Source organism: Lissotriton helveticus, chromosome 3_1 (assembly GCF_964261635.1).
Source record: "Lissotriton helveticus chromosome 3_1, aLisHel1.1, whole genome shotgun sequence".
In the NCBI taxonomy this organism is placed as follows: Eukaryota; Metazoa; Chordata; class Amphibia; order Caudata; family Salamandridae; genus Lissotriton; species Lissotriton helveticus.
In genome coordinates, this window is record NC_136061.1 from 1,138,893,743 (window position 1) to 1,138,919,660 (window position 25,918).

General features: G+C 45.8%; 1 protein-coding gene across 1 annotated transcript in view; it reads left to right on the plus strand.

Moving 5' to 3' along the window:
• Positions 1–23,960, plus strand: part of ARL5A (ARF like GTPase 5A) — a 218,428-nt gene extending 194,468 nt beyond the window's left edge. Inside the window, exon 6 of the mRNA XM_078681746.1 lies at positions 22,005–23,960. Coding sequence (XP_078537872.1) covers positions 22,005–22,053 — 49 coding nt within the window. The 3' untranslated portion in view covers positions 22,054–23,960. The remainder of the gene's footprint in view (positions 1–22,004) is intronic.
• Positions 23,961–25,918: the final 1,958 nt, after the last annotated feature.

A 25,918-nucleotide genomic window follows, 5' to 3' on the forward strand; every position in this document is an offset into this window, starting at 1 on the left:
GTCCGACGAAGCCACCTGAATGCCGAGATATCGGAACGCCTCCAGCTCCCACCGCAGCCCCAGGCACGGGAGGCTCACATTCGGATCGGTAGTACATCCCGCCAGCGGGAAGATCAAAGACTTCCCAGGGTTAATGCGCAGCCCGGAGGCCGCGCCAAAGCGGTCCAGCAGCCGCATCAAAGCGGGAAGCGAGTCGCTTGGGGAGGTCAAATAGAACAGAGCATCGTCTGCATAGAGGGAGATCACATTCACAGTATCGCCCACCTTAATGCCCCATTGCGCCATCTCAGCACGAACGGAGACCGCCAGAGGTTCTATTGCCAGGGCAAATAGGAGCAGTGACAGGGGGCACCCCTGACGGGTGCCCCTACCCAAGGACCACTCCTCGGAGCGGGCCGAACTAAGCCAAACCCTAGCCCAGGGCGCCCCGTAGAGCACTCGGATCCAATTGCAGAACACTGGCCCTAACCCCGCCATCCGGAGCACCTCCAAGAGATACCCCCAGCTGACCGTGTCAAAGGCCTTAGCCAGGTCAATTGACACCAGTATGTGGGGATCCTCCCTCCCACGCACCTCGTGGAGGATATGAGTCAGGCGCCGCAAGTTCATCGCAGTATTGCGACCAGGGATAAACCCACACTGGTCTTGATGGACCAAGTGTGCCATCTGTGGGGCTAGGCGAGTGGCTAATAGTCTGGTGAGGATCTTAACGTCGGTATTGATCAGAGTGATAGGTCGGAACGCCGCGGGATCGCAGCTGCTGTGGCCCTTTCTTTAGTACCAGAGTGCACCCGGCACAGAAAACTGGTTCACACACCTGTTGCGCCAATGAGGCACTTCTGATACTACAAAACACACAAGATTATGGACGGAATGTTGCACATTGGCAAAACATTCACCCCCAGTCACATATCTGGGTTTAATCCATTGTTTTTTTGCTCACCCCACCACCCCAGTTCAGACATGGCCATAGGCAAATCAATCTTGACCCTGTGCCTCATGGGAACAGTCCAGTCCGAACTGCAAAGCCATGTCTTCCCTCGACCGGAATCGAGCATCCTAGGACCGGTTTCTGGCTTTCAGCCGTCATCAGCCAGGATAGCTTGACTCCAGTGGCGTAGTGAGCACGGGACCCACGTCTGGGCATGCCCTTTCCACATAGGGTGAACAGCAAAACACACAAGATGATGGACGGAATGTTGCACATCTTGTGTATTTTACTTCTGATACTAACCCTGATGTCTTCCTTTATCCCTTGCCAAAGACTGCAGTTTATTGGCATGTCCTGGACTCCTTGAATTGGGCAATTATTTTCTTTCATGGAAAGAGAGCAGAACCTCTTGACAATTAGTGATTCCTTTTCAGCTAATGGGAAAATTGTGAGCAATTAAGTTCTTCTATCTTCAGAGCTTGATGGGCATATGTATTTTCCTAGTCCAGCAAATGCAGTTAAGGATGAGGCTGCTTCAGTGTTGTCTCATATGTAAGTAGAACCAAGTCTGCACCACATTTACAATGTTATATTGTTTTTTAGGTCTCGCTGGCGAAGCGCTGCATCCAGCGAAAGACCTTATGTTGTGTTTAAGTGGATAAGTGAAGTGAATGGGTGCACTACCACCTGGTATTCGACAATAGGAAAGGAAATCCTACCCAAGCTCCAGTGCCCTGAGCTTGGGTAGAATATCGGCAAGTTGCTTATGAGAACCTACTTCCGGAGTAACGTTTTGCTCCGGCCACCCCTGTCGGCCCATGACGGTTTCTCTAGGGGTCTACTTTTACCCCAGTGAATGTCAACTAGGGTTCTAACCGCCCCTGGGAATTCATTTCATATTTTCGAATACCAGGTGGTAGTGCACCTATTCACTTCACCTATCCACGGTCCTGAAGAAGTGCCAATCGACCCGTTGGGGGCTAACTCAGGCACGAAACATGTCGACCTCGCATACTTAGATTGCCCCTTAGGAACATTATAAATCCCTACAGGGTCACACACTTGTTTTTACCTAGGCTTGAGCTACCTCTTCCATTAAAATGTACTGCAAAGGACTGCCCTAGACCCATTGTATCTTACCTCACTGTGTACTACCCAGCTCCCTCAACCGCATACACCAAACTGCTTCATACTCAAAAGATCCCCGATAAAGAGTCCCGGTTTCGGGAGCCCGTCAGGCATTGCAGCGCCGGCCCGACGAGGGGCACCCGCCCTATGAGGAAGCATGACACCTCTCGGGGTGTGTGAGGGCAGCACGTTGAAAGACCTGTCTTTCCCCTTGACCTTAACACCCCCCCCCCCCCCCTGTCACATAGGAACTGCACCCCTTCCTTAAACACGTGTCTCATTCGGGAGCTCGTGTGCAGGACCTCATAGCCTAGCTCTCAGTCCCTCCCTTTTGGTTTAAAAAAAAAAAAGTGGAAGGAACAAGAACAGTACTACTTCCACCCCTTGCCGGCTGCAAAGACAAGAGATTCATCTCAATTGATCTGATCAAACCACACTATGTGGCTGATACTCAACAGAATGCCGAGTGGGCTCCAGGGTAGCAACAGATCTCTTCTCGCTACCATACGGGAAGTTCGGATGGAAAGATTATTTAAGTTTGAAGATTCCACTCCACGAAGTGGAGTTACCAACAATGGAATGCAAATAGTACCTGTTGAAATTGAACAATATCAAACTATAAATGAAACACAGATCTCAATTCGGCCTAACACCCGCATGTATGTGAATATGTCTTGAACGGAGGCATCAGCCAGTTCCACAAAACCTGCCGAGCTACTAAAGATAGATTGGACTGTGCCTGGTTAGATCATTGATTTTTACGATTTCTCATCGAATCCAAGTGAACCCAAGTTACCGCCTCCGCCTGTTGTCCACAAACAACGAATTTGTGATTTCTACCTTTGGCTGAAAAACACGTACTTTGTTTTTTCCTGGCTACAGCTCTGGATTGCAATCGGTCTACTGTTCCTGGTCCTTTGGATTGGTATAGTGACTGTCTTTTTCTTGCTACTGAATGGACATTATCTCCCAGAACGCTCTGCAGTATAACATGTGAACTTGGTCTTGAAACCGCATGCATCATCACACCGTGAACAGAGGAAGCTGCCCTTCGTGAATATTACAGCAGTTCCAGTTCCTGAAGAATAGCATGGGATAGTGTTTCTTATGATGTGTATGGTCCTACTGAACTATTAAGAATATCCCATTTATTTACAAATTATCTTAGTGATACCATTACCTCTAGTACTCTCTCTGATTGGGATATTGAAACTATGCATACTATGCTATCTGATTTAGAACAATTTGCAGCATTTTCAAATGATTCATGAATTGTATGATGGTACATCTAATTTTGACACCATGTTTTGTTACGAACACTATGGTCACCATTGTTTACACAAAGAAAGTATCCCACGTAATGTTTTTGCTTACCATCAATGGGAATATTGCTCAACACCACCAAAAGGTAGGTTAACCACATTTGCACAAAGTTTGCTTATTTTTCTGGGTTTAACACTTCAGACCCGACCTTGTATTACTATAGGCTTGCACCTACACCTGCCAAGAAAAATATATGCTCAATAACACTAGCTGATATACTCTGCTTCCTTTATTTCTCAACTGTCTTTACAGTGTTTTGGCTTTTGGAGGGATACTATAGACACAAAATCTGTGTGGGGGGTACTAAAGATTGCCAAGTTCAGGGAATTGAGGCCTTATTTCAAGCCTGCCTCATACCACGTCAATGATTTTCCTGAACGAAACAGTGCAAAAGACTTCCTGTCTTGGGTTACCCAAGATCAAGGACTTGAACTCCCCTCTGATTCCCTCACTTACACACTTTGATTGATGACAAAATTATACACAACACAGTGAGGATACATAGATGCTATGCTACATGATGGTCCGTACAGTTCATCTGACCCCAATTGGAAGGAATGGTTGGTTTTGTCTATCAACACAAAGGGGTGTCAATAAAGATTCAGAGGTACCTCCGAAGGTATCCATAGGCCAGATCAGCGCTATGTTCAATCCGAACACTCTGGGTGGTGACATCTTTCAGTGTTGGGAAGTTATGCATAGAATGGCTAAAGACCTTCACACTGTCCCAGGTGAAACAACACTTATCCCTTCTCTCAGATGATGTAGAGCTTGGGAGTCTTTTGTTATGTCCCCAGAAGGCACGTCGGAAGCGTTTTTTGTATGCTATTTATAACTAGCTATGGAAAATCCCTCAGCAAGAGGTTGCTGAGAGACTACGTGAGATTGATAGGGTTAACCTAGAAAAGGCTTTGGCAGTGGTTGACAATGGTATGACCGCACTATCATCTAGAAAGTATTCACTGGTCAACATTGTGTCTTCTGCTGTAGATGTAATGGAACAGGATTTGCCTAGTCTAAAACATGGACAATCGCAATTGTGATCCATTCTCCTATTTAGCCGGACGCTACACTCATTGCATTCTGGCCATGTGCCTTGGCGTTACATCAACAGTACGACGCTGTTCTCTGTATACAATCTAACAGACAGACAGACTGATGCTAATGGCACGAAGAGATGCAAAATATAGCATGTTGCACATAAAAAATCGGACCAAATCCCTTTCACAGTGACTGAGTCACCTTCCACAGAATGGGTAACCCATTGCTATATTACACTTTCAGTCACAACATTCACATTTCAATACTGTCTCCAGTATCACCAGGTAGACCGATATGAAGGGCTCGGAGAAGGATACATACATGAGTACTGGGAATTACCGTACAGATTTCGATGTAGGAATGGGGACACTGAAGTTGTTCCTCAGCGGTTCAAACTGTGAAAGTGCTTTAAGTGCTTCCTTAGTTTGCAAAGAAATGTTGCTTCATGGAGCCTGTAATGCTTTCGTGGCTAACTTGTCCTGTCACTTGAATGGTTCCCCAGCTGCAGTGATTCATCTGGTGTTCGAGCTGCTCTCGAATGAGAGCTATTTTATGCTGAATGATCAAGGTGGTTGTTGGATGTTACCAGGCATCAGAAATGTAGTCACAGTTAGTTCCAGGGTTACTTGTTGTATGCAAGTATTGTTTCCACCGACCCACACAGTTAGGGAGGCAACGCTGTGGCCTTCATTGAATGTTCCCTTTCTACAGTTTGATTCTCTGAGTAGACGAAAGCCATGCTTTTGCTGAAGCATGTGTCCTTAACCTCAGCCTGAGAGACTTTTGATCTTCAGGTTGCAAGGTCTTCACCTGAGATACGGGCACTAGTCCAAACTGCTTCATTTTGGGGAAATGGTTCATCATATATTTAACATGTCTGATACGAGGGTGATCATGCAACTATTTAAACGTATAGGTTTCGGGGCTATTGAGCACCTTTCTAACCATCTTCTGAGTTATTGCAGCATTCATAGACTCCGTACTTGTAAGCTTTTTTGGAGGGCTTCCGCTGGTCCTACTACTTGTAGTGGGTATCCTGGTTTTAATTTTCTTGCTACGCAATGGACGGCCCAGTTCATCGAGAGATGGCAAAAGCACTTCTGGTGCGACTGTCGTGAACGCATGGTTCTCCATCTGGGCACACCTCAGCTTCAGGAGCTAAGCGAACATGGATTCCTTTTCTTTAGACCATTCTGGGTTGACTGCATCTTGCCTGTGTTCTGCTGCCTATTCTGCGGATCCGAATGTGTGTTGGACATATGTCTGACCCTTCCATCATTTGCGCCACTGGACATAAACGTACTACTGGACCCCTCAAAGGCCCACGTGCATCAGTGTCCTCAGCATATTCCCATGTTGATGACGGCATTCTTAGAGCTTCCACTGGATGCTCCAGCTCCTGTCCGAACAATCAACAGCTCTGCAACAGGCTCACAGGTATCGAGTGCTTCCTCAGCGGCTGCTGTGGGAACTGAAGAAAATCACCTTTGCTCCATTGACCTGCTAGAAGAGGTGTTACAGGGACCCTCGTCTGCGAATGCGAGTGACAGTGATATTTCGTCTCTCACGCAGGACACATAAACATTTGGTTCTCCGTGTGATAAGAACAATTCTGCCTTTTTCCAAAACGACCAAATTGGAAGGAACAACATTGTTTTATTTTATTTTTTTTTTGGCTCTCACTGAGCACCATGGTTTTTGATGTGCTTAGTTGGTCTGATCATATATTGACTCTTTAGAGGACTTTTTAGAATTTTAATAGCATTCTTTTTACATATATACCATGTTTTTAGATATTTTTAGACACTGTTTTTTATGGCAATGTTTTTATGCTTTTTAGCAGGCATGCTTTTAGCATTAGTTGACCTTATCAGCCTGTAAGGCGTCCGTCTGAACCAAAAATTCTTGGGAGAAATCAGAGGCCTCACGCACCGGTGCCGTGCACATGGCTTCCAAAAGGACGTTAAAAGCTTTTTTGCATGCCCCTGTCCAGATCACATGACGTTGCTGCTTCTTGGAAGTCTGCTCTGTCAAGGGGGCAACAATGGTGCCATATCCCTCGATTAATCTGCTGTTATAACCAGTGAGGCCTAAAAAGACTCTCACTTCTGTCTGGGTCCTGGAGGTTCCCAAGCCAGGATGATGTCAATTTTGGCCTCCACCTTGCCGCCCCCTACTTGGTGTCAATTAGACTACAGATCCCTGCCCTATCTGGCACTTGCTGGCCTTCAAAGTCAGCCCTGCGCTCTTTAGAGACCAAAGCACTTCCTCTAGTTTGTTTAAGTGGTCCTCCCAACTGGAGCTGAAGACCTCCATGTTGTCTGGGTTGGTGGCACTGAAGTTCTCCAACCTGCTTGACTATCCTCTGGAAGGTGGCAGGGGCGTTCTACAAACCAAAAGGCATGACCTGGAACTGGAAGCGCCCTTTTGGTGTTGAGAATGCTGACTTTTCTTTAGCCCCCTCGTTCAAGGCAACCTGCCAGTACCTAGATGTTAAGTCAAACGTGCTGAGGTACTTGGCAGCTCCAAGCCAATCTATGAGCTCATCAGCTCTGGGGATTGGGTGTGCGTCAGTCCTGGTGACTGAATTGAGCTCACTGTAGTTCCAAGGCAAAACCGGCAGGAGGATAGAGGGTTTAAGAGCTAGATCCGCCCTCCATTCGTAAACTGAACAAACATCCCTAATTAATGGGTAAAGGATCTAGCAAAAGGGTAGGATTGGCTTTCCAGACCAAACTTGATAGGAAATGCCTGCAGGAAAGAAAAAACAAATTCTTGAGTCCCCTCACTCACCAGGGTTTCCCCACAGTGACATGCTTCATCATTGGGGCCATCTCAGCCCTCTACGGGCTGAGGCGTGCTGCGACTTGCGATATTACGTAGGAGCACTTGATGGAAGACTATGTGTAGTGCAGAAGTATGGTGGAGTGGGTTAGGTGAATTAAAAATACCTTCCTAGTGGGCGAGAATAATTTATTGTAACTCCTAGATCGGTATAACTAAAAACGGGGTGATACCAGGGATCCTAACTGTAATGGGTTAGTGATTCTGGGTATCTGTCAACACATTTCGAGCGTCCCCCAAGCTCTTCCTCAGGACCACACAGGGACCAACCCCTTGTTTGCCACTCCTACATTAACCTAAATGTGGTACTATAAACATAATAAATACAAAGGTGAAAAAATGCTGCAACTAATAAAGCATGCGTTAATTACATACATACGCTCAAGGCTTGTCACGTAGTATTTTGGATGGAGCAAGATTGTGCCCCATGGACCGTGGGGGGCAAGGTACTCCTGAACCCTTTGTCCGTGATGTGAGTGCCTCGCGGGATAATACCTAGAGAAGTCTCCCCACCGGACCGCATCCAAAATACTAGTATCAACATCATTGGTACACCATTTAGTGTGTCCGGGGGTAAGGGAGAATAAAGAGGCACACTGCCCCAGCAACTGGTGGCAGTCTGTTTATCTAGGGTCCGTGTAGGGGAGAGGCTGACACCCTCCACTAATCCATTCTGCCCCTTGGCAGATAGGAAGTTGGGGAGAGGTTCACTCTCTTCCACCAACTCATTAGTAACCAGGTGCATGGTAATCCCAGAACTCTAAAAGGGGGGCTTGAGGCAGTTCACATGCAGGACCCTCAAAGGTTTCCTCGTAGTTTTGAGGTCCTCACTCTTGCACTCTTTCACCTCCTGAGGCCCAGACCGGTAGTCTTGGAAGGTCCGGGGCTCTACTGGCACCAATATCCACTCTTTTTGGCCAGTCTGAAACTCAACCAGAGTGGTATTCTGGTTGTACCATTTACACCGGGGAGGGAGATCTGACTCCAGGCTCCCAGGCTCGGGGTCACTAGACTAGCGAAACCCCAACCGACTCACCTCCCCCCCCCCCCCCACCCCACTCCCGCCACCCAACAAAACGGGACTCACCGGAATGGAAGACTCCTGAAACCGATGACGATCGCATCGCTTGCAGAAAACGTCCCTCGCTTGGTACCTCAGGACTTTCACCACAAAGGAACCCAGCAAGCACTACAGGATCAGCGTCGCGTCTGACTCCCGAGAAAACACTTAACAACCCCCCTGGCCAGCCGAGTGCCCAATTTGAGACACGGACGTTGAGACCAAAATCGGAGTGATCTCTGCTCCGCTCTGCCATGGAGCAGCGTCACCAAGGTAGGATGACTGATCTTAAAATTGCTGCTAATGCACCTCTAACTGTGAGTTCTAGGGCTCGCTGAGCTTCAGGGCCCCAAGCGTCTTCAACCGAGGCCTCACACTCCCTCCAACTAACTAGAGGTGACCCGGGAGACGCAGCAGCTACACGCAAGTCCTGCAAGAAGCCCAGCTCCACTACAAGATGGCTGATCACTAACTTCTGGGTGATCGATCCGCCTCGTTTCTAGAGTTCTGAACCTTTAATCTTTAATCGCTGCATGGGGGCACCATGATATAGGATCCCCTCTGCCCGCATACTAAACAGATCTCATTTAATCAGCGTCCAGGTCACTCTGAGACCCCTCCGTTCAGTCGAGTCTGCCTGGCCTCAAGATGGCCGATCCCCGGCTCCCTTTGACCAGCAACTAATCAACTAAATAAGAAATACCTACCCATCCAACAGCGACAAGGGTCTCCTTTTAAAGGGATACCTAGAGCCTACTGCCCCTAACAAATTGAAGATAGTGATAGTAGCCCGTTGTCCTAAACGGAGCCACACTCTCCCATTAGTCCTTGCCTGGACCTAAGATGGCCTACCCTTGAGCCTCGAAGATCTGAACCTAAACCAAGACAGAATTCCCCCCGCCCCCCATAAAAGTATCGAAGTACCGTGTTGCTGCGCTTGCCCACCCTCACTAGCACAGTGCTCACTGCCCTACCAAAGGATTGAACTACATCCCGACCTTCCCCCTCTGAGGTGACCCATCAACGAAACGGAAAAAGAAAATTATTCACATATCGAGAGCTCCAGGGGGACCAGAATTTCTTAATGACAAAGACCAGGTCACCTCAATATAACAATAAAAAGACTACAACGTAGTCACATTAACCTAATCTCCTGCTCACTGACACTGATTACTGTTACCTCCCTTTTGGCACCTACTTTCAACTCACACTCTACTGACCTGTCCTATCTCTTTAACTTCCTTAACATTCCTCCAGTTGCACAGTCCCCCTCCCTGTTGAATTCACAATGGCTCCAGACATGCCCACCCAACCAAACTCTATTGACCCACATGAAACCTCACAGCGCGAACGCATACACTATCAACTCCCCCCTCAACCTCTTCCCCAAAGCTTGACAAAATTCCAAGCAGAAACTTATCAGACAGCACAGAGAAACCCTATTTACTGACATATACCATTGCTCCTCCAAAGGTCTGATTAAGATGGACTTAATCTTTCACACTGAGAGACCAGAAGACTTGGATCACCACTCTCAGATCACAACTCTACATCTCCAAAACCTCAACCACCCCACATAGCTGTAAACTAACTTCCTCGCTCCCTCATCGTTCGTCAACGAGAGGGATCACGTCCGTAACCATCTCCCAACCGGCACTATCCTTATTCAAGCTAACAATGAGCACCTTGAGGCTTTCGACTCTCACTTCTCCACACTCCATTCTGCTCTCCCCACCTGCCTCGACCTGACCCAACCCACCTCCCACTTACAGCCAACCGGCCCCATCAGGAAACACAAACTACCTCCATCCCAGCCCTCGTCTCCCCCCTCCCAGAAGTCACCTCTCAACACAGCACCTCCACAAAGCGTGCCCTCCAACTCTATAAGGAAAGCTTAAATCCACGTCCTAATTGGAACCACCCACCTCATTCCCACGACCACGCTCTGCCGACATTTAATCACACTAGCTCTCACCAGATCTCAGAAATTCCAATTTGTTTTGTTTCTCAATACAACTCAACCCCCCCCACCCCCCCCCCTCCCAGATCACAAAAAATGACCATAGGTCCCTCACACGGAGCAATAGACAACATGTCATAAACTCGACCTGTTCCACTCAGGGTGACTCCTCCCAAGATGCCTCCACCCTTACTCTTGACTCCTTGGCGCAGCGTCTCGCTTCTCTAGAAAGCCAGATAGATTTGATTGCCCGGGGCTTGACCGAAATCTTCGCCAATCTAGATGAGACCCGCAGGCCTCAACAATCCCCGCCCTGGATACCCCCCCCCCCCCCCACCCCCCAACACCAACCACTGTAAGTGCCCTACCTGGCCCATAGCATCCCCCGTGACCCGGGTACAGAGACTCTCAAGAACAGATATGGAAGGCCGGCCTCTAAATTCCCAAGGAAAACAGACCTACCCACTAGGGCCCAGAGACACTTAAATACCAATATCGAGCCTCTGTCCTCAAGACCCACCAGCTCCGTAGCGGCAATGTCTGACAAAGAAGTGGCCGATCTAGCCTCCTCATATGATGCACCTCCCACTGACTCCCCTAAATTCAAGATCCAAGTGATCACTGACTTCCGGAAAGACCTTCCTTGCACAAAACCCCCTAGACCGCCCTTCCTCACCTCGCTACCTAGGGCGGCCAAGGAAATAAATAACCCAAACACCAAAGAGCTCTCCACAAACTACTTGCTCATCAACTGCATCTATGCATGCAACTGAATTAGCAGAAGCCATACTCTCGCAAAACATTGACATTACGTTCCTCACAGAGACCTGGCTCAACGAACTCTACTCCCCCTGCCTAGACATGCTTGTGCCACCAGGCTTCTCCATTAATAACAAAGACAGAAAAGACCAACGAAGGGGAGGGGTAGCTATCATTCATAAAGACAACAATGCCATCAAGGAAATATTATCCTGTCAATACAACTCTTTTGAATGCCTTACAGCCAACATGAAGACCAAAGATAATGGAACTTTGCTCTGTCACCTTCTTTATCATCCACCAGGCAACACCTCCGCATTTGGGGAACATTTATCTGACCTGCTCGCTCACTGTGCACTCGGAGATGCCAACAATCTAATTCTTGGCGACCTTAACCTACGGTGGAATGAAGCTAACAACCCGTTAATTCAAACGCTATCCAAGCTCCTCTGTGGCAACAATTTAACCCAACATTGCACGGAGGAGACGCAGTACAAAGGAGCGGTCCTGGATGCCATCATTGCTCAAAGAGACACAATTACAATCAACTACATACTCCCCGTGGACTGGTCAGACCACCACATGATCTTATTTCATATCAACCAACAAATTCTATCTCAAACACCTACGCAAACCCCCCCCCAAATGGACCAGAAACCTCTCCCAGGTTCCCATAGCAGTCCTTGAAGAAAGGATAAGTTCCCTTCTTCCAAGCTCCAACGACCACCTCTCCACAAGCGAACTCACCGAGCATTACAAAGCAAAGCTAGTGGCAATGCTTGATCAGCTAGCGCCTCTAAAGCCGAAAAAAAAACGAGTCATCCCGTCCAGGTCATGGTTCAACTCTGACCTCAATACTGAATTGAGAAAGCTAAGAGCCAAAGAAAGAAGCTGGGCCCTCAATATCTCTCCCTCTACCAACTCATGGCTAAGCTTCCGCCCCATGCAAGAATCGGAGATAATCACGCTGATTGCCACCTCCAAACCCTCAGCCCATATTTTAGATCCCATTCCACCCCTACTGACTAAAAAACTGTAGCGCTACCTAGCACCGCTTTGGTGCATGATCATAAATATGATCATGAAATATGAAAAATTGAGTTGTTCCAGACTGCCTTAAAGTGAGACAAGTCACTCCCTTGGTGAAAAAATCCGGCCTCGACACTACGGAGCTGAAAAACTTCAGACCTGTCTCAAACCTCCCCCTTCTGTCCAAAATCTTAGAAAAATGCATACTCCAACAACTAACCCAACACCTGGACAACATCAACCTCCTGGACTTCCATCAATCAGGCTTCAGAAAAGGGTGTAGCACAGAAACCGCAATCCTCAACATCATTGACGATATCCATAAATCACTTGACTCTGACCAATGCTGCCTCCTCATTCTCCTCGACCTCTCTGCAGCATTCGATACGGTAGATCATGATCTTCTCAGGGCGCTCCAAGAAAGAGCCGGTCTTGGCGAAGTGGTCCTCCAATGGTTCTCCTCCTTCCTGCACAATCGCACTCAAAAAATAAAAACCTTCGCCTCGGACCTCAATCCAGTCACCAAGGGAGTACCTCAAGGCTCAGTGCTATCCCCGCAACTCTTCAACATCTACATGGAACCTCTCACCAAACTACTCAAAACAGCCAACATTCATTTCCATCTCTGTGCTGACGACACTCAGATATATCTGGAAACCACCTCCCTAAGAGACATTCAAAGACTCAATGAAGTACTGAGAGATGTTTAACACTGGCTGTCATGCAACCACCTCAAACTAAACCCTGACAAGACCGAGACTCTCCTCATTTCGAATAAAGAAGAAAACCCCCAAATTGCTGAATGGCTAAAGACTGTCGATGCGCTCAAGGGGAATCTGACACTGGCAGACTGTCAAATCATTAGGCATCACTCTAGACCTGAAACTGAGCATGACCGAACACATCAAGAACTCGGCCAAGATCGCCTTCCTGAATCTCAAACTTCTGAAGAAGATAAAACCTTTCATTCCGCCAAATGACCTCAAACCGGCCACACAAACCCTGGTATTGTCAAGACTGGACTTTGGGAATGCAGTCCTCTCAGGAATACCAAAATCCCATCTGGCTCCCATCAAAACAACGCTGCATGCGGCAGCCAGAATGATCACAGGCATCAAGAAATTCGACCAAATTACCCCTGCACTCAGGGAACTCAAGTGGCTTCTAGTCGAAATGCGGATCAGCTTCAGAACAGCCTGTCTCACACATAAAGCCCTGCAAACCGGAATATCTGGCAAAAAAACTCAAAAAGCCGGTCAGGCCAGGAAGCTCAGAAGCTCAAACTCCCTACTACTCATCCCACCAACAACTCAAAAACAAAAAACTGCGGCTCGATCCTTCGCCGGAAGCGCTCCAAAAATCTGGAACTCTATCCCCCCACACATCAGAACCACTACCTCTTTTGTAAAATTCAAAAACCAACTCAAAATCCTGTTCCTCAACCACTCCCTAGGGAATCAATAGGATCAATAGCCTCAGGTGCGCTGTGCTTGTGACGGAGCGGTTCCGTCACGGCCCCGCCCGCTCAATGGAACGTCCAGCGCAGGCGCGGAATCCGCGCTGCGCAGGCGCGCCGTGACGGAACCGCTCCGTCACCAGCACAGCGTGACCGAGGCTGGTGACGGAGCGGTTCCGTCACCAGCATGGGAGGGGTTAAATAAAATAATATTTTTTGTTTATAGACATGAATAAATATTCTTGAATAGGAGGCATGTGTTGATTGTCAATTTTGATTACCATAACTTTTCAGTGCTTGGATCTAACGTTAAAAAGGGAATTTGTTTTTTAGATTGCCTGATATACCATGTCCCTTTTGGCTAAAGAGGGTGACTTATTTTTTAGAGTAGCTTCCAGGTTCTCCTGGGCCAGCTTCTGGAAGCTGGCTGTCTGGTTGTAGAACTCCAGGATGTAGCTGACTACATCCTGGGGTGGCTTTTTGGGAGCTTGCTCCCAGCCTTCCTTTACCAAACTGAGGTTCTCTCACAGGGTGTCCATATAGATGTTCAAAATGGCTGGAGTCAACCCCCTTCTGTGGAACCTCTCTGTAGATGAACAAAAGACATGGCAGGAGGACGTCCCACTTATGCCTCATTGGTACGGGTAGACCCATGATCATGGCTTTAAGGGTATGGATGAACCTTTAAACTAACCCATTAGTTTAGGGGTGGTAAGAAGTGGTGAACTTATAGGTCACCCCACACTCCTTCCACATGGAATTGATGTAGTTGGAGATGAAGTTGGAACCCCGATCAGATAAATTCTTGGTGAAACCCACACAGGTGAATATCCCCATCAGTGCCCTGGCCACCACAGGCCAAGTCACTGTCCTGAAAGCTATAGCTTTCGGGTGGCATGGACCAACAACACCAGAACAAATGTGTTGCCCATGGCTGCCTTGGGATCCAGAGGCCCCACATTGTTGATGCCAACCAGCTCAAAAGGGGAGCTTACTCCAGTGAAAAGTTGAAGGGGAGTATGCCCTCCATACCCCCTGCCCCCTCCCCTCTCCCCTGACTTGCCACTCGCCTGGCAGGTAGGACAGGACCTACAGAACGCATTTGAGATCTTCCTCATTTGGGGCCAATAGAAGCGGATGACAAGCTTGTGAAAGGTCTTGTCTTGCCCCAAATGACCGGCCAGTGGCACATCATGAGCCAGACCCAGTAGGAAGGCCCTGAAGCACCAGAACACTAATTGCACCAGCCTCTGGAGCCTTAGGCTCACTATTCAGAAGATAATTCTTTCAGTAGATCAGGTACTGGCCAGAGGCGTCACCAGCTGCCTTGGCCTTAGCCTGCTGCGGAAGACCCACAAGAGTAAGGCACTCCTTGCAGAACTCTTCTGTGGAGTGGCCCTCTTCCTGCTGCCAGTTGGTCAGCTGATTCATACAAAAACAATGGCTCCTGTGGACAATTACTCAAAAGATATGGTAATATTAATGCACGATGGCAATGTGGGTGATTTGGAATACGACGAAAGGCAAGTAAGTGGTATATGCACTGGAAGAATATATTTAGATACCAGCAAAGATAAATACTGATCTTACATATATAAACAATTTACACATTTATGTACACTTAAACAAATTGAAAACAGATATATTGTTCCCAAGGGAATAGTTACCAGCAAAAAAAAAACACATTTACAGAAAATCATAATGAAAAAAGAGTGACATAGGGTTTCTAATGTGAATTCATTTTTTTGCGAAAGAAAGAGGCGACCTATTAGTTAATTTCAAATTAAATATTCAAGTTGTCCAATAATGACAACTTAAGAGAACGGTCTGCTTCTTTGCGAGTTGTCGACGACGTTTCGACCTTATATGGATAAAAGGTCTCTTCAGGACTGACTGTATGTGGGGCACCTACAAAAGTGATATTAAAAAATTAGGCGTGTGGACCATCGCATAATTAAGGATCTAAGTAAAAAGCAGAGCAGTCTCTGTAGGACGGTTATGTAGGACGGTTTTGAAATACCTGCTCAATATTGGTAAGATATGCACCCGATAGCCGTGACACCGTGAAGTGAGTGAATGAAAGCAACTTACAGAGATCCCAGCCGGGACCTAATTATAATAAGAAGGACAATTTGGAGGGTTAATAACTGAGAATGTTTAGGTTGTAAGACATGAATTGGTACACGGGTATAGCAATCTGAACTCACCCCTGTAATGACTAGATGCGGTGTACTCGTAATAGAATGATTCTCTAGCGATTCCTGGAGCTTGTCTGAGGTTCAGAAATACCGGTCAATGCAAACGTAGAGCCTATAATCATGTCCGCATTCTACATTAAAATACCCCAATCAACTGTGTTCAGAGACGGTACTGACCTCTGAGCACTTGATGGTGCTACAAATGAAGCAATTCTAAATGACGACGATGTGGCCAAGGTGTGTTAGGGCTCAGAAGATGCTGGCTCTGTAATTATTATTTTTTTTTTTTAAACCTTTATTGTGCATGAAAAGAACAAATACGGGCCCACAACCGTCGGGTCGGACACAACACTGTAAAGCACAAATGCAAGTAAAACAGTTCCCCAGCGGCATCAGGTAAGTTAGCAACAATCAATGGATATTACACTGAAGAGACGCATGGCGCCGGGGAGAAGGAGCAATGAAGGTTAAATTTTAAAGTTTTCTGGTCTAAATAAAATCAATAAAGAATAAGAACAAAGGAATACTGAGCCCGTACAATAGCTTCACTACATGAGCAGGCGGCACCAATACTAAAAACAACAATGGAGGTGAATACAGCGGACAAAATGGCGGTATAAAGAAAACTACAAGAGCAGCAACCAGGATTCACGTACCCCCAACTGTGCCACCCCCCCCACTAACCCCTATCGCGGACCCAGCAAAGAAACAGGTAAAGAAAGCGCAGAAAAATAGAAAATAAGGCCCATAGAAACTAAATGACAAAAACTAAATCCCTCCCCCCACCCTACAGCAACGCGGAGGCTACGGCCTACCCCCCCCCCGGCAGAGTGTCTGTCGCCCACTAAAGAACCCGAAATATAGACGAGAAAGGAAAGAAAGAAAAAAGGAAAAATGGAAAGACAAAGGAAGAAAAAGCCCTAACAGCAGAGAGAAAGGGAGTGAGAAAAGAATAAACTAATCCACTACTCCCAGAAAAAGGAAAGGTGAGGAGGAGCCCACCCACTATCGGATCTCCCGGACATCCCAGCCATATACACCATCTACGCCACATGCAACAGTAAATTTGGAAGACATAAAACAAAAAGAGGGTCAGAATCTGTTACACCCAGAACCCCGGGCCAGCACACAACCCCCCGCCAATACATCAGGAAGAATAAAGAACCGGACATATCAAATAAATCGTAGGCAGGGAAAGTCAGCACCTGAAACGCAAGCAACACAGAAAAATGCAGTTCAGTCCGGGTCTCCGCCAGCCGATCAAACAAAACCAATGAGGAAAGAACCGTCAGCCCTGTCCTGAACGTCCAAATTTCTCCAGGCATGGCCACCACTGCGAGCACTCCCCAGGCAGAACAAAGGAGCAAGATGGCCGCCCCGACAAGGAAGAAGCAGAGGAGGAGGAAATGAGCGCCCCCAGGCAACCACAAGTTCAGCGTCCAAACCGATGAACACCCCTTCCAACGCAGAACAAGAGTCACTCCACCACCGTAGAAACGAGGCTCCAGAGGCAAATACGACGAGGGAGGCCAACAATTGGAAGGTCAATAAGCTGAGCCTCGGTAGCGATTGCGCAGGCATAATCACAGTGTTCAAAGTGGAGGGAAACCTTGTAATCAGAGGTCCATCAATAACGAAACACACAACATTGTTGCCAGGGACACATCGCACCTCCGCCCCCTCATTCTGTAACATTGTATCCGCATCAGAAGTAGTCGGAGGCAGCAGGGGGCCAGCCAGCCCCTGTCTCGGCACGCCAGGTAAAGCACCCTCCATCTTCAATATCAGCGCTCGGATGTTTCGACGCCATGTCGCCCCTAAGTCAGCAAGGGCAACCAGGATATCACCATTAGTCAGGCCGCTTTGCGACCTTAGCCGGCCCGCACTATTCAGCGGTACCCCCGGATCAGCTTCTATCACGGGGACCGGCAGGACAACACAAAGCCGGGACAAGGAAGCAGCCATCTCCCCGTCACAGAAGGCAGGCGCAGTTGTCACCCCGTCAGAGAGCCCAAAATAGAGGGAGGGGGGTCATGCGGTTACCGTAGGAAAACAGACGTTCGAACCATCAGTGAGAACGCGGCCCACAGCGGGGGGGGGGGCCGCGCAGGACGAGAGTCTCCTCGCTTCGTGCAAATACGGGCAGTCCACAGTAGAGAAGGCGCCCCAAGATGGAGTCCGTGCCGTTTGCGAATAGTGCAGCGGAGGGAAGCGCCGAGGGAAGGGCTCCAGACGCGTCAAGAAACACTCCGTAGGCAGAGGAATGCCCACCACACTGGAAGGATTCACTCCCTCCGCCGCCGTAGCCGGTCACGCTCCCGCAGCCAACGGCACCGTCCAGCGGTGGCGAGCAGTAGAGGTCTCCCAGGCAGTCTCGGATGTCAACAAACGTTGCGAGGGTTGCTTCAAAACAGCTGGCGGAGACCGTAAAAGAACGCATTCGGCAGCAGCGCGTTCATGTCTCCGTTGCAGCACGGTGCAAGTAAGGATAAAGTCAGGATATCAAAGCGAAGTCAGATGGCTCGCGGAGCCGGGAGCCTACACGTCCGTCCCGTCCGCCATCTTGGCTCCAACCACCTGGCTCTGTAATTTAATATATGAGACAGTGTCAATTTAAACTGCTCGGATTGTAATTTCAGTCGCATTTTGGAGGAGACCCACTTATGGGCAATCTTACCTTAAGTTTAACTTGCGCATTCCGGACAATCCTGAGATTACTAACGGCGTCTGCACAGTGGCAGGGCGTGCCGAACGATAATGCGGTGAGCTTCAGAATGGCTGAGAAGCTAATGAAGACTCTGTACTCAATTACGACTTCTACCGCGAGCGCGTGAACATAGAAAAAATACTAACTATCCCTCATGTGTACGTACACACCAAACTAACGTTATAAATATACAAAAAGGCATATCGTTTTGTAAATGTATTGGCGGCTCAATTGGGAATTGTCGTATAAATTAATTAAACAAACTGGAAAATGGCCTGTAGAAGAATTGAACCCGTGTGCTGGTACTCATGTCATGTTCCAAAAGGAAGGCAGCGTTTAGTCCCATGAGCTACTCGATCAGTTAAGCCTAAAGGTTCCTAATCCCGGAGTACTCTTAGAGAGAGAGCAATCTAATTCTGTGCATACTGAGAAAAAACTATTCTTGGGGCTATGTATAATTACCTCGGCATAATGCCGACAACAGAGACAATATTCAATAGAGAGCAACTTCTGTATGGACAGTTACAATTAATACACACCTGAAAAACATGGCTCGGTACATGCAAAACTTCTTAAGGCATTACAATATTTTGTCATATGTTAATCATGTGCATAGTCCTATACATACAATTGCCTGGGCATTTAGACAACAGATGTTATATCCATCATGAATGTGCATATTAAAATCACAGTGACCCACGACAATAACAATGTTGACATAATATCTTATGGACATTTGTTCAGGTATATAATAGAAACACATAGTATGAGGCAGATGTGAAACGGATAAGGATGTCAAACATTCAGTGAGGTGACGAACCCTCGCCACTCCTCTGCCGAATTTAATCCCTCCTCAATTGAGTTTATGCGATCTATCCATCGGCACTCTAATCTTTGTAGTATCTGAGACAAATCCCCTCCTCCTATTGGTATCTGTGCCTTATCGATGACTTGCCATGTTAGTTGGTCTGCCGTGTGTGATTTTTCTTGATAATGTTGTACCAAAGGAGCGTTCAAAACAGAGTTCCTAATTCTACTCCGATGTTGCCCTATGCGTGCCTTAATCGCCTGCTGGGTCTGTCCAATATGGGGCAATCCGCAAGGGCATAAAATGCAGTACACTATATTTTTAGTGTTACAGTTTGCAAAGAATTCCAAACTGTATTTTACATTTTTTAGTTCAAAAGTTTTCGTGTTGGTAGTGAATGCACATGCAACACAGTTAACACATTTATAGTTGCCATGTACACTTGGGAGCTCCCATAATGTCTGTTGTGTTCCCATGCTGTTTCTGGTTTCCTCTAAGGAAGACCTAATTAGATGATCCTTTATGTTTTTTCCTCTCTTGTATGCAAACATTGGAGCCCCAATGCTAGGTTCGATGTTTGAGATTATCTGCCAGTTCTTATTAATTAGTTTACGCACTTTATTAGTATGTATTCCAAAAGTGGTTACACAAATTAACTTGTCCAGCTTCTTCTTTTCCTTTAGACTCAATAGACTGTCTCTTGGGCAAAACCACGCCCTTTTCATTGAATTTTTTTAGTAATTTTCTGGGGTACCCTCTACTCAACAGTTTATTTTTTAAGATCTCTGCTTCTCTCATATAATCCCGCTTTTTGTAACGGTTACGACGCAGTCTTAAAAACTAGCGGTACGGTAGTCCATCCTTTAGAGCTCACGGATGGTGACTACGATATGTGAGGAGAGTATTTCGTTCAGTTGGTTTTCTATGTAGTGATGTATAAAGAATACCTTCTTCATGTAGAATGGTTAGGTCTAGGAAAGGGATATTCGACTTGTCAATATTTGCAGTAAATTTCAAGCTGAGGCAGGATTCCCAGTTCAGCCACATCTTCCCCTGTAGGTACCAAGGCGTCCATCTCAGGTTCCAGCTCCTCCTGGAGCATGAGAATTTCAGTAGCGGATTTCCTGCGCCCCTTGGCCTTTCTCTTTTTGGAAGATACAGCCGTTCTTCAAGCCTTCTGACCACCCTCTCGAGCTGCCATGGACCTTGTGGTCAGGCACACCCACTCAGGCAACCCCATCATCTCCAAATGTGACCTAAGATCCACCCTCTAGCACTGGTTAGCAGTTGTAAAGTGCCCAAAATCCTAAAGCCAGCAAAAATGAAGTTAACAAAACAGGTCAGAAGGTAAAGCGTCCGGGGAAACCACTCAAGGATGCCAAGTCTAACATAATTGCAAAGATAATGCCGAGTATATAAGTTGCAAGATAGATATCTACATCCTAAAGCAACAATGACGGAAGCCGTTGGAGCTAACCTGTCGGGAATACATGACAAAAGATTACCATTGACCTAAAATAATATGCCAAATCCGCTCAGAGACCAAGAACACTGCTTCAGCATTTTGCACTCTGTCAGAGGACATTTAGAAAAAAGCTGCCTTGCAGTACACTCAAACAGTTAACGAATAATACATTACAGCTATAACTAGATCATACACAATCGCATGTAGTAAAACATAATCTGAAGGCTTGGCCATACAAAGGGAGGTTTAATAGCCTACTCTTGGGGGATCTGGTTTCACTAGTCACACCCATCTCCAAAAGGAAAGAAAGTAAAACACGCATCAACAAAGTCAATAGATCTTACCTATAATAGAGCTATTGGCTTTGCCAGTGTATTTTAGCCATGTTTTACAGCAGCACGGCTGCTGTTCAGCATGGTAAAAAGTTAGTGGTATAAAGCGGAGTGGCAAAGAGTGGAGTTGAGTCGAGGGGTGTAGAGTGGATAGAGTAGAATGTAGTAGTGTGTAAGACTGGAGGGGCGTAGAGTAAAGTGTTGTGGAGTAGCGTAGTGTAAAGTGCCATGGAGTGGTGTAAAGTGGATTAAAGTGGCATTGAGCGTGGTAGAGTGGCCTAGTGTGAAGTGGCATAGAGTGGAGTGTGATACAATGTTGTGGGGTAGAGTTTCGTACAGTATGGTGGAGGGGCATAGAGTGTTGTAGTTTGGAGTATACATTGTACAGGTAAATAACTTGTTTCGTTCAGTTAATCACAGGGTGCTCGTTAGAAGGCTTCTCTGCAATTCTGAGTGGGAGACAAAGCAGATCTAAGGATGTATATCATGAAATAGGTTGAGTCTGAGACTAAGAGAAAGCAAGATATGAGGGAGAATACATGGGGAGGAGGAAGAACTTGCTAGAGGCTGAAACTAGAGGGAGAGGTGGAGCTGGCACTGAAAAGAGTGATGGGATGGAATGGGGAAGGATGTGAGAGCAGTGTGGGTTAGAGAATAGTTAGGTGAAGTGACGACTAGGGGATTAGGGCAGAGGAGAAGCCAGGTGGTTCAGAGTACTCTGCTAAAAATAACCGCTAGACATGGATAAAGAGTGGAAAGCTAAGACAGACGAGGTTTGTATCAGTCTAGGGCACAAAAAGTAAAATGTCCTGCCTGAGGCGGGCATCAACTGTTTTGCTTACTGCTTGCATTATATAACCTTCCATTCCGTCTTTTTTCTCTTATGCCTCTAAATGTACTGTTGTAAATGTATCAGTTACTTAAACAATAGCATTTATATGCTAACTTTTACCTTTTTTCCAGCCTTTGTCAAGGATTGGAATGGATGATGTCAAGACTCCGGATCAGATGACCACTGATTACCTCTTTGGAAAGACACTACAAAATAAAAACCCGTATCTTTCATTCCCCTGGCAGTTGCATTCTTACCAAATGGTGTATCTAACGGAATTTGATCAAAGCATTTGTGCTAACACAAAGACCAGTAACAATTTAGACAATTGCTTTGAATAAAAAGTTGAAAATCCGAGGTTCAACCACGATATACTTGCTCGGAACATTGCTCTTATAAACTGGGATTATTTGTATCTTGTTTTCTGTTCAATCTGCCCGGCGATATGTATTATTTGGTAAGTATTAAAGAGAGAGGACATTTTTAAATCTATTTTACCATTCTAAATCCCCATTAGGTGAGTTTCTTTTTAAACTCCGTAAACAAATCAGTGATGCAGGTATTGACGGACCAGTATTTTTAACAGATGGCAAACATGTTACAAACACAAAAAATCCTGTACATAATGTATTTCTGTATGTATTGTATGAATGCATGTATGTTTGTTTGGAGGAATATTGCCTTGATGAATAATGACAATACCCTGCTAACGTCTTTGCAAGGGTGTTGTACTCGCAGAGCGGTTAGCAGAGTGGTAGTAATGTAAAAAGGGGAAAATGCCTTAAAATAAACTTCATTGTAGTAAAATGTTTTCAAACATAGCATTATTTTAGACCTGTATATCCTCAGCAACAATCATCATCATCATCATTAGTTGCTTGCTTTAACGTGGTGCCGTCTGAGTCTAAATCAATATTCACTTTCTTGAAAGTGAATAAGTTCTACCTGAAAACTGGAAGGAATATATCAAATTGTGTTGTTTCGCTTTGTAGGTGTTTACTGAAATACCTTCGTTTGAGCTGACCCTCGGCAGAGATAAAACCTTCCATTTTATTTTCATGTTGTCTATGCAAATTGTAGACTGAATAGTCTGTAGACTACTTATCACAACTGAAAAAGAAAAAATTCCTGGCAGTTAATTTCCCTCCGTATTTCATATTTATGCAACACACATGTAGCCCCAGTTTCTGAAAACTGATGTTTGTTCATTAATTTTAAAGTATTACATTTTATTGACACACCTATTTAAGACGGATATAATTTACCTCTTGAATTCCCCAAGAATATAAAATAACACCTTATATTGCTCAGTTTTTTTCTACATTTTTGACTTTATTAACTGTTCCAAGAAAATAAAGGTTGCTCGAATGTCAGAGGCCTCATATTTGCTAGGGCATTCGAGATGTCAGCAGGAAAGAAACCAAAGGTCGTGGTCGTTTTAATCCTAAATCCGCTCATAAAACTTTATTTTTGCATGTTTTGTAACTCACCTGGATGCTGCCAATATTGACACCAGTGTGCATTAGCCTTCCACAGATTATAGAATCTGCCTTCACTTTAGCATTTGCACATGCGTGTAAGCTAAGCACAATACTGTATACCATAGATAGATCGGTTTGCCAGCTGCCATGATCTTTTGTGGTGCTAGATAGTGAAGATTAAGCGACTGTCATACTTGACCGTATGCCTTTTACTGAATATCTCGCTTGCATGACATTCATTAAGTGATAGTTTAGTGTGCCAGGAGAAAAATAATAGCTATTTTAAAAATTAAAGAATTGAAAGTCCCCAATTTAAAAAAAAAATACAAGGTAGTTCTGTTAATGTGTGTATAATTGAGTGTGTCGTCTACATGAAACTGTATAATGATTCATACATTCACCTTCATGCACTTAAAATATCAGTGTTGTACATGAACCTGAATATTGCAAAATGTAAATATATATCGTCAGAAGTAACTGCAACATTTTATGCCCAAGGTTGTTTACGCAGCAGTTACAAAAACATAAATGTGTAAATTATGTGAGTAAACTTTGAAACTACTTTTTAATCACAAATAAAATAAAATATTTACGAAAACGTAAAAATTATTTAATGGTATTGTTAGAGGTGATGTATTTTTTAGTACATTAGTTTTGGTGTAATCAGTTTTTTTCCTCTATGCTAATTGAAAGAAATATACTGAATGCATTCAGTTTGCTGTTTGGCTTAGTCATTGGCTCCTGAGGTAGAAATTGTTGGGACGAATTCTGTGGTGAAATTGATCACACAGCAAGAAGTAGATAGAATTTTCACACAAACTCCTTACACTCCATCACAGAGGGGTAGATAGAATTTTCACACAAACTCCTTGCACTCCATCACAGAGGGGTGTAGGAGAAAGGACGTGCTTAAAATGTAATGTGTGGAAAGTGAAGTGACCATGAATTGTAGTTGAGACACCTTCATTGTCTGTATGCATGTGACTTTCTCTATCTTACAGTGGTAATTGTAGGATTGGATAACACCGGAAATGCAGATTGCTGATTCTGAAGCTGATGTTTTAAGCAGTGTAGCTGTCACACAAGGACACCAGTAGACCATAACCAGGTTAGGCTCATGCTCGGTGCTGCTCTATGCCTATTCCCTTGTCTGTATGCCATTCAACCCCTGTGTTCCCCTTTACCCAGACACCTCTCGTCTCCCATTAGTCCTATGCAGAGTTTCTGCAACAGTGCAGAGAGAGTGGGGCTCACCCCCTGCACACCACTGCATGACGTCAGATATTTCTGCTGAGGCTCTTTTAAAAAAAAATAAAAAATGATTTGCTTTTACTTGGTGCAGATAGTCCTCTATATTGGTCTAGGTGATACCTAAAATATATATAAATGCTGACAGGTTAAAGTATTTTCAAATGACCCGTCATTTGGATCAGAAGACGCTGCCCCAGGAGAGGTGAGAAGACTCCTACATCGAAGACGAGACAGTCACCCCAGCACAGTGGTCCATGAGTACCGAGACCCCTCTCCTAACCAAACCCAAACAAAAGGCTCCGGTAACACCTTTGCCCTCTGCTCAGGTCGACACTGGCAACACATTTCAGACGTCCCACCCTCGGACCCGGCTATGAAACCGAAAGAAAAGACTTCCGGCTCGGGCTCGAGCCTAGCCCATTCCGGTGCCGACAAGTCACCTTCGGCACTGAAGCCCAAAACTAAAGCTGTGCCACACCCTTCTTCGTCTGCACCGAAAACAGCTTCGACGCCAAAGCCCTCGGCGTCGAAACAAACAAAGGACAAGCATTCGGAGCCGAAACAGGTTAAACAATAACCTTCGGAGACGAAAAAGGTCTCGGAGCCACAGACTCGTATACCGAAAGCTAAAGAATCCAAGACCCCACAGAAATCTTCAGAGACAAAGTCAAAAGAACATTCTGACCCTAAGTCTTTGGCACCGAAAAAGGACATTGTACCCAGCAATAGTCTGTACCAGATTTTTCGAATCCAAAGCCAAAAACACTACACATTGACCCATAAACCGGTAAGGTTGTCGCCAAGCCTCCTAAATAGAGGAAACTGGACACTTAAGAAGACTCTGAAATACCCATTAAACGGAAGGAAATTGGGCACTAATACTTCTCCACCTCCCTCTCCTTCTGATTTTAATTTGTTAATTTCTTCAGCACACTCCGCACAACATACATTTTCCCCTCAACCACAGGATGATGAAGATGATTATACTGATGGGGATGGGAACGGAGATCCAGATAGGAATGAAGACGCACATACCATCCCACATGATACAGATCCTTGGGATGATTACAATGCTGATCCCGATCCACACAATGACCCGAACCTCTATCCCTCTAGGTCATCACCACCAGACGACAATATTGGGTTTGCACAACTAATTAATAGGGCTGCTCAATGTGACGGGGTACAATTATACTCTGATCCTTTAGAGGAAGTCTTTCTATTGGAATCATTTGCACCCTCACAAAAGTCCACACACCCTGCCAATGCTAAAAGACATGCTAAAATATGCACCAGAAGTGTTTAAAGACCCC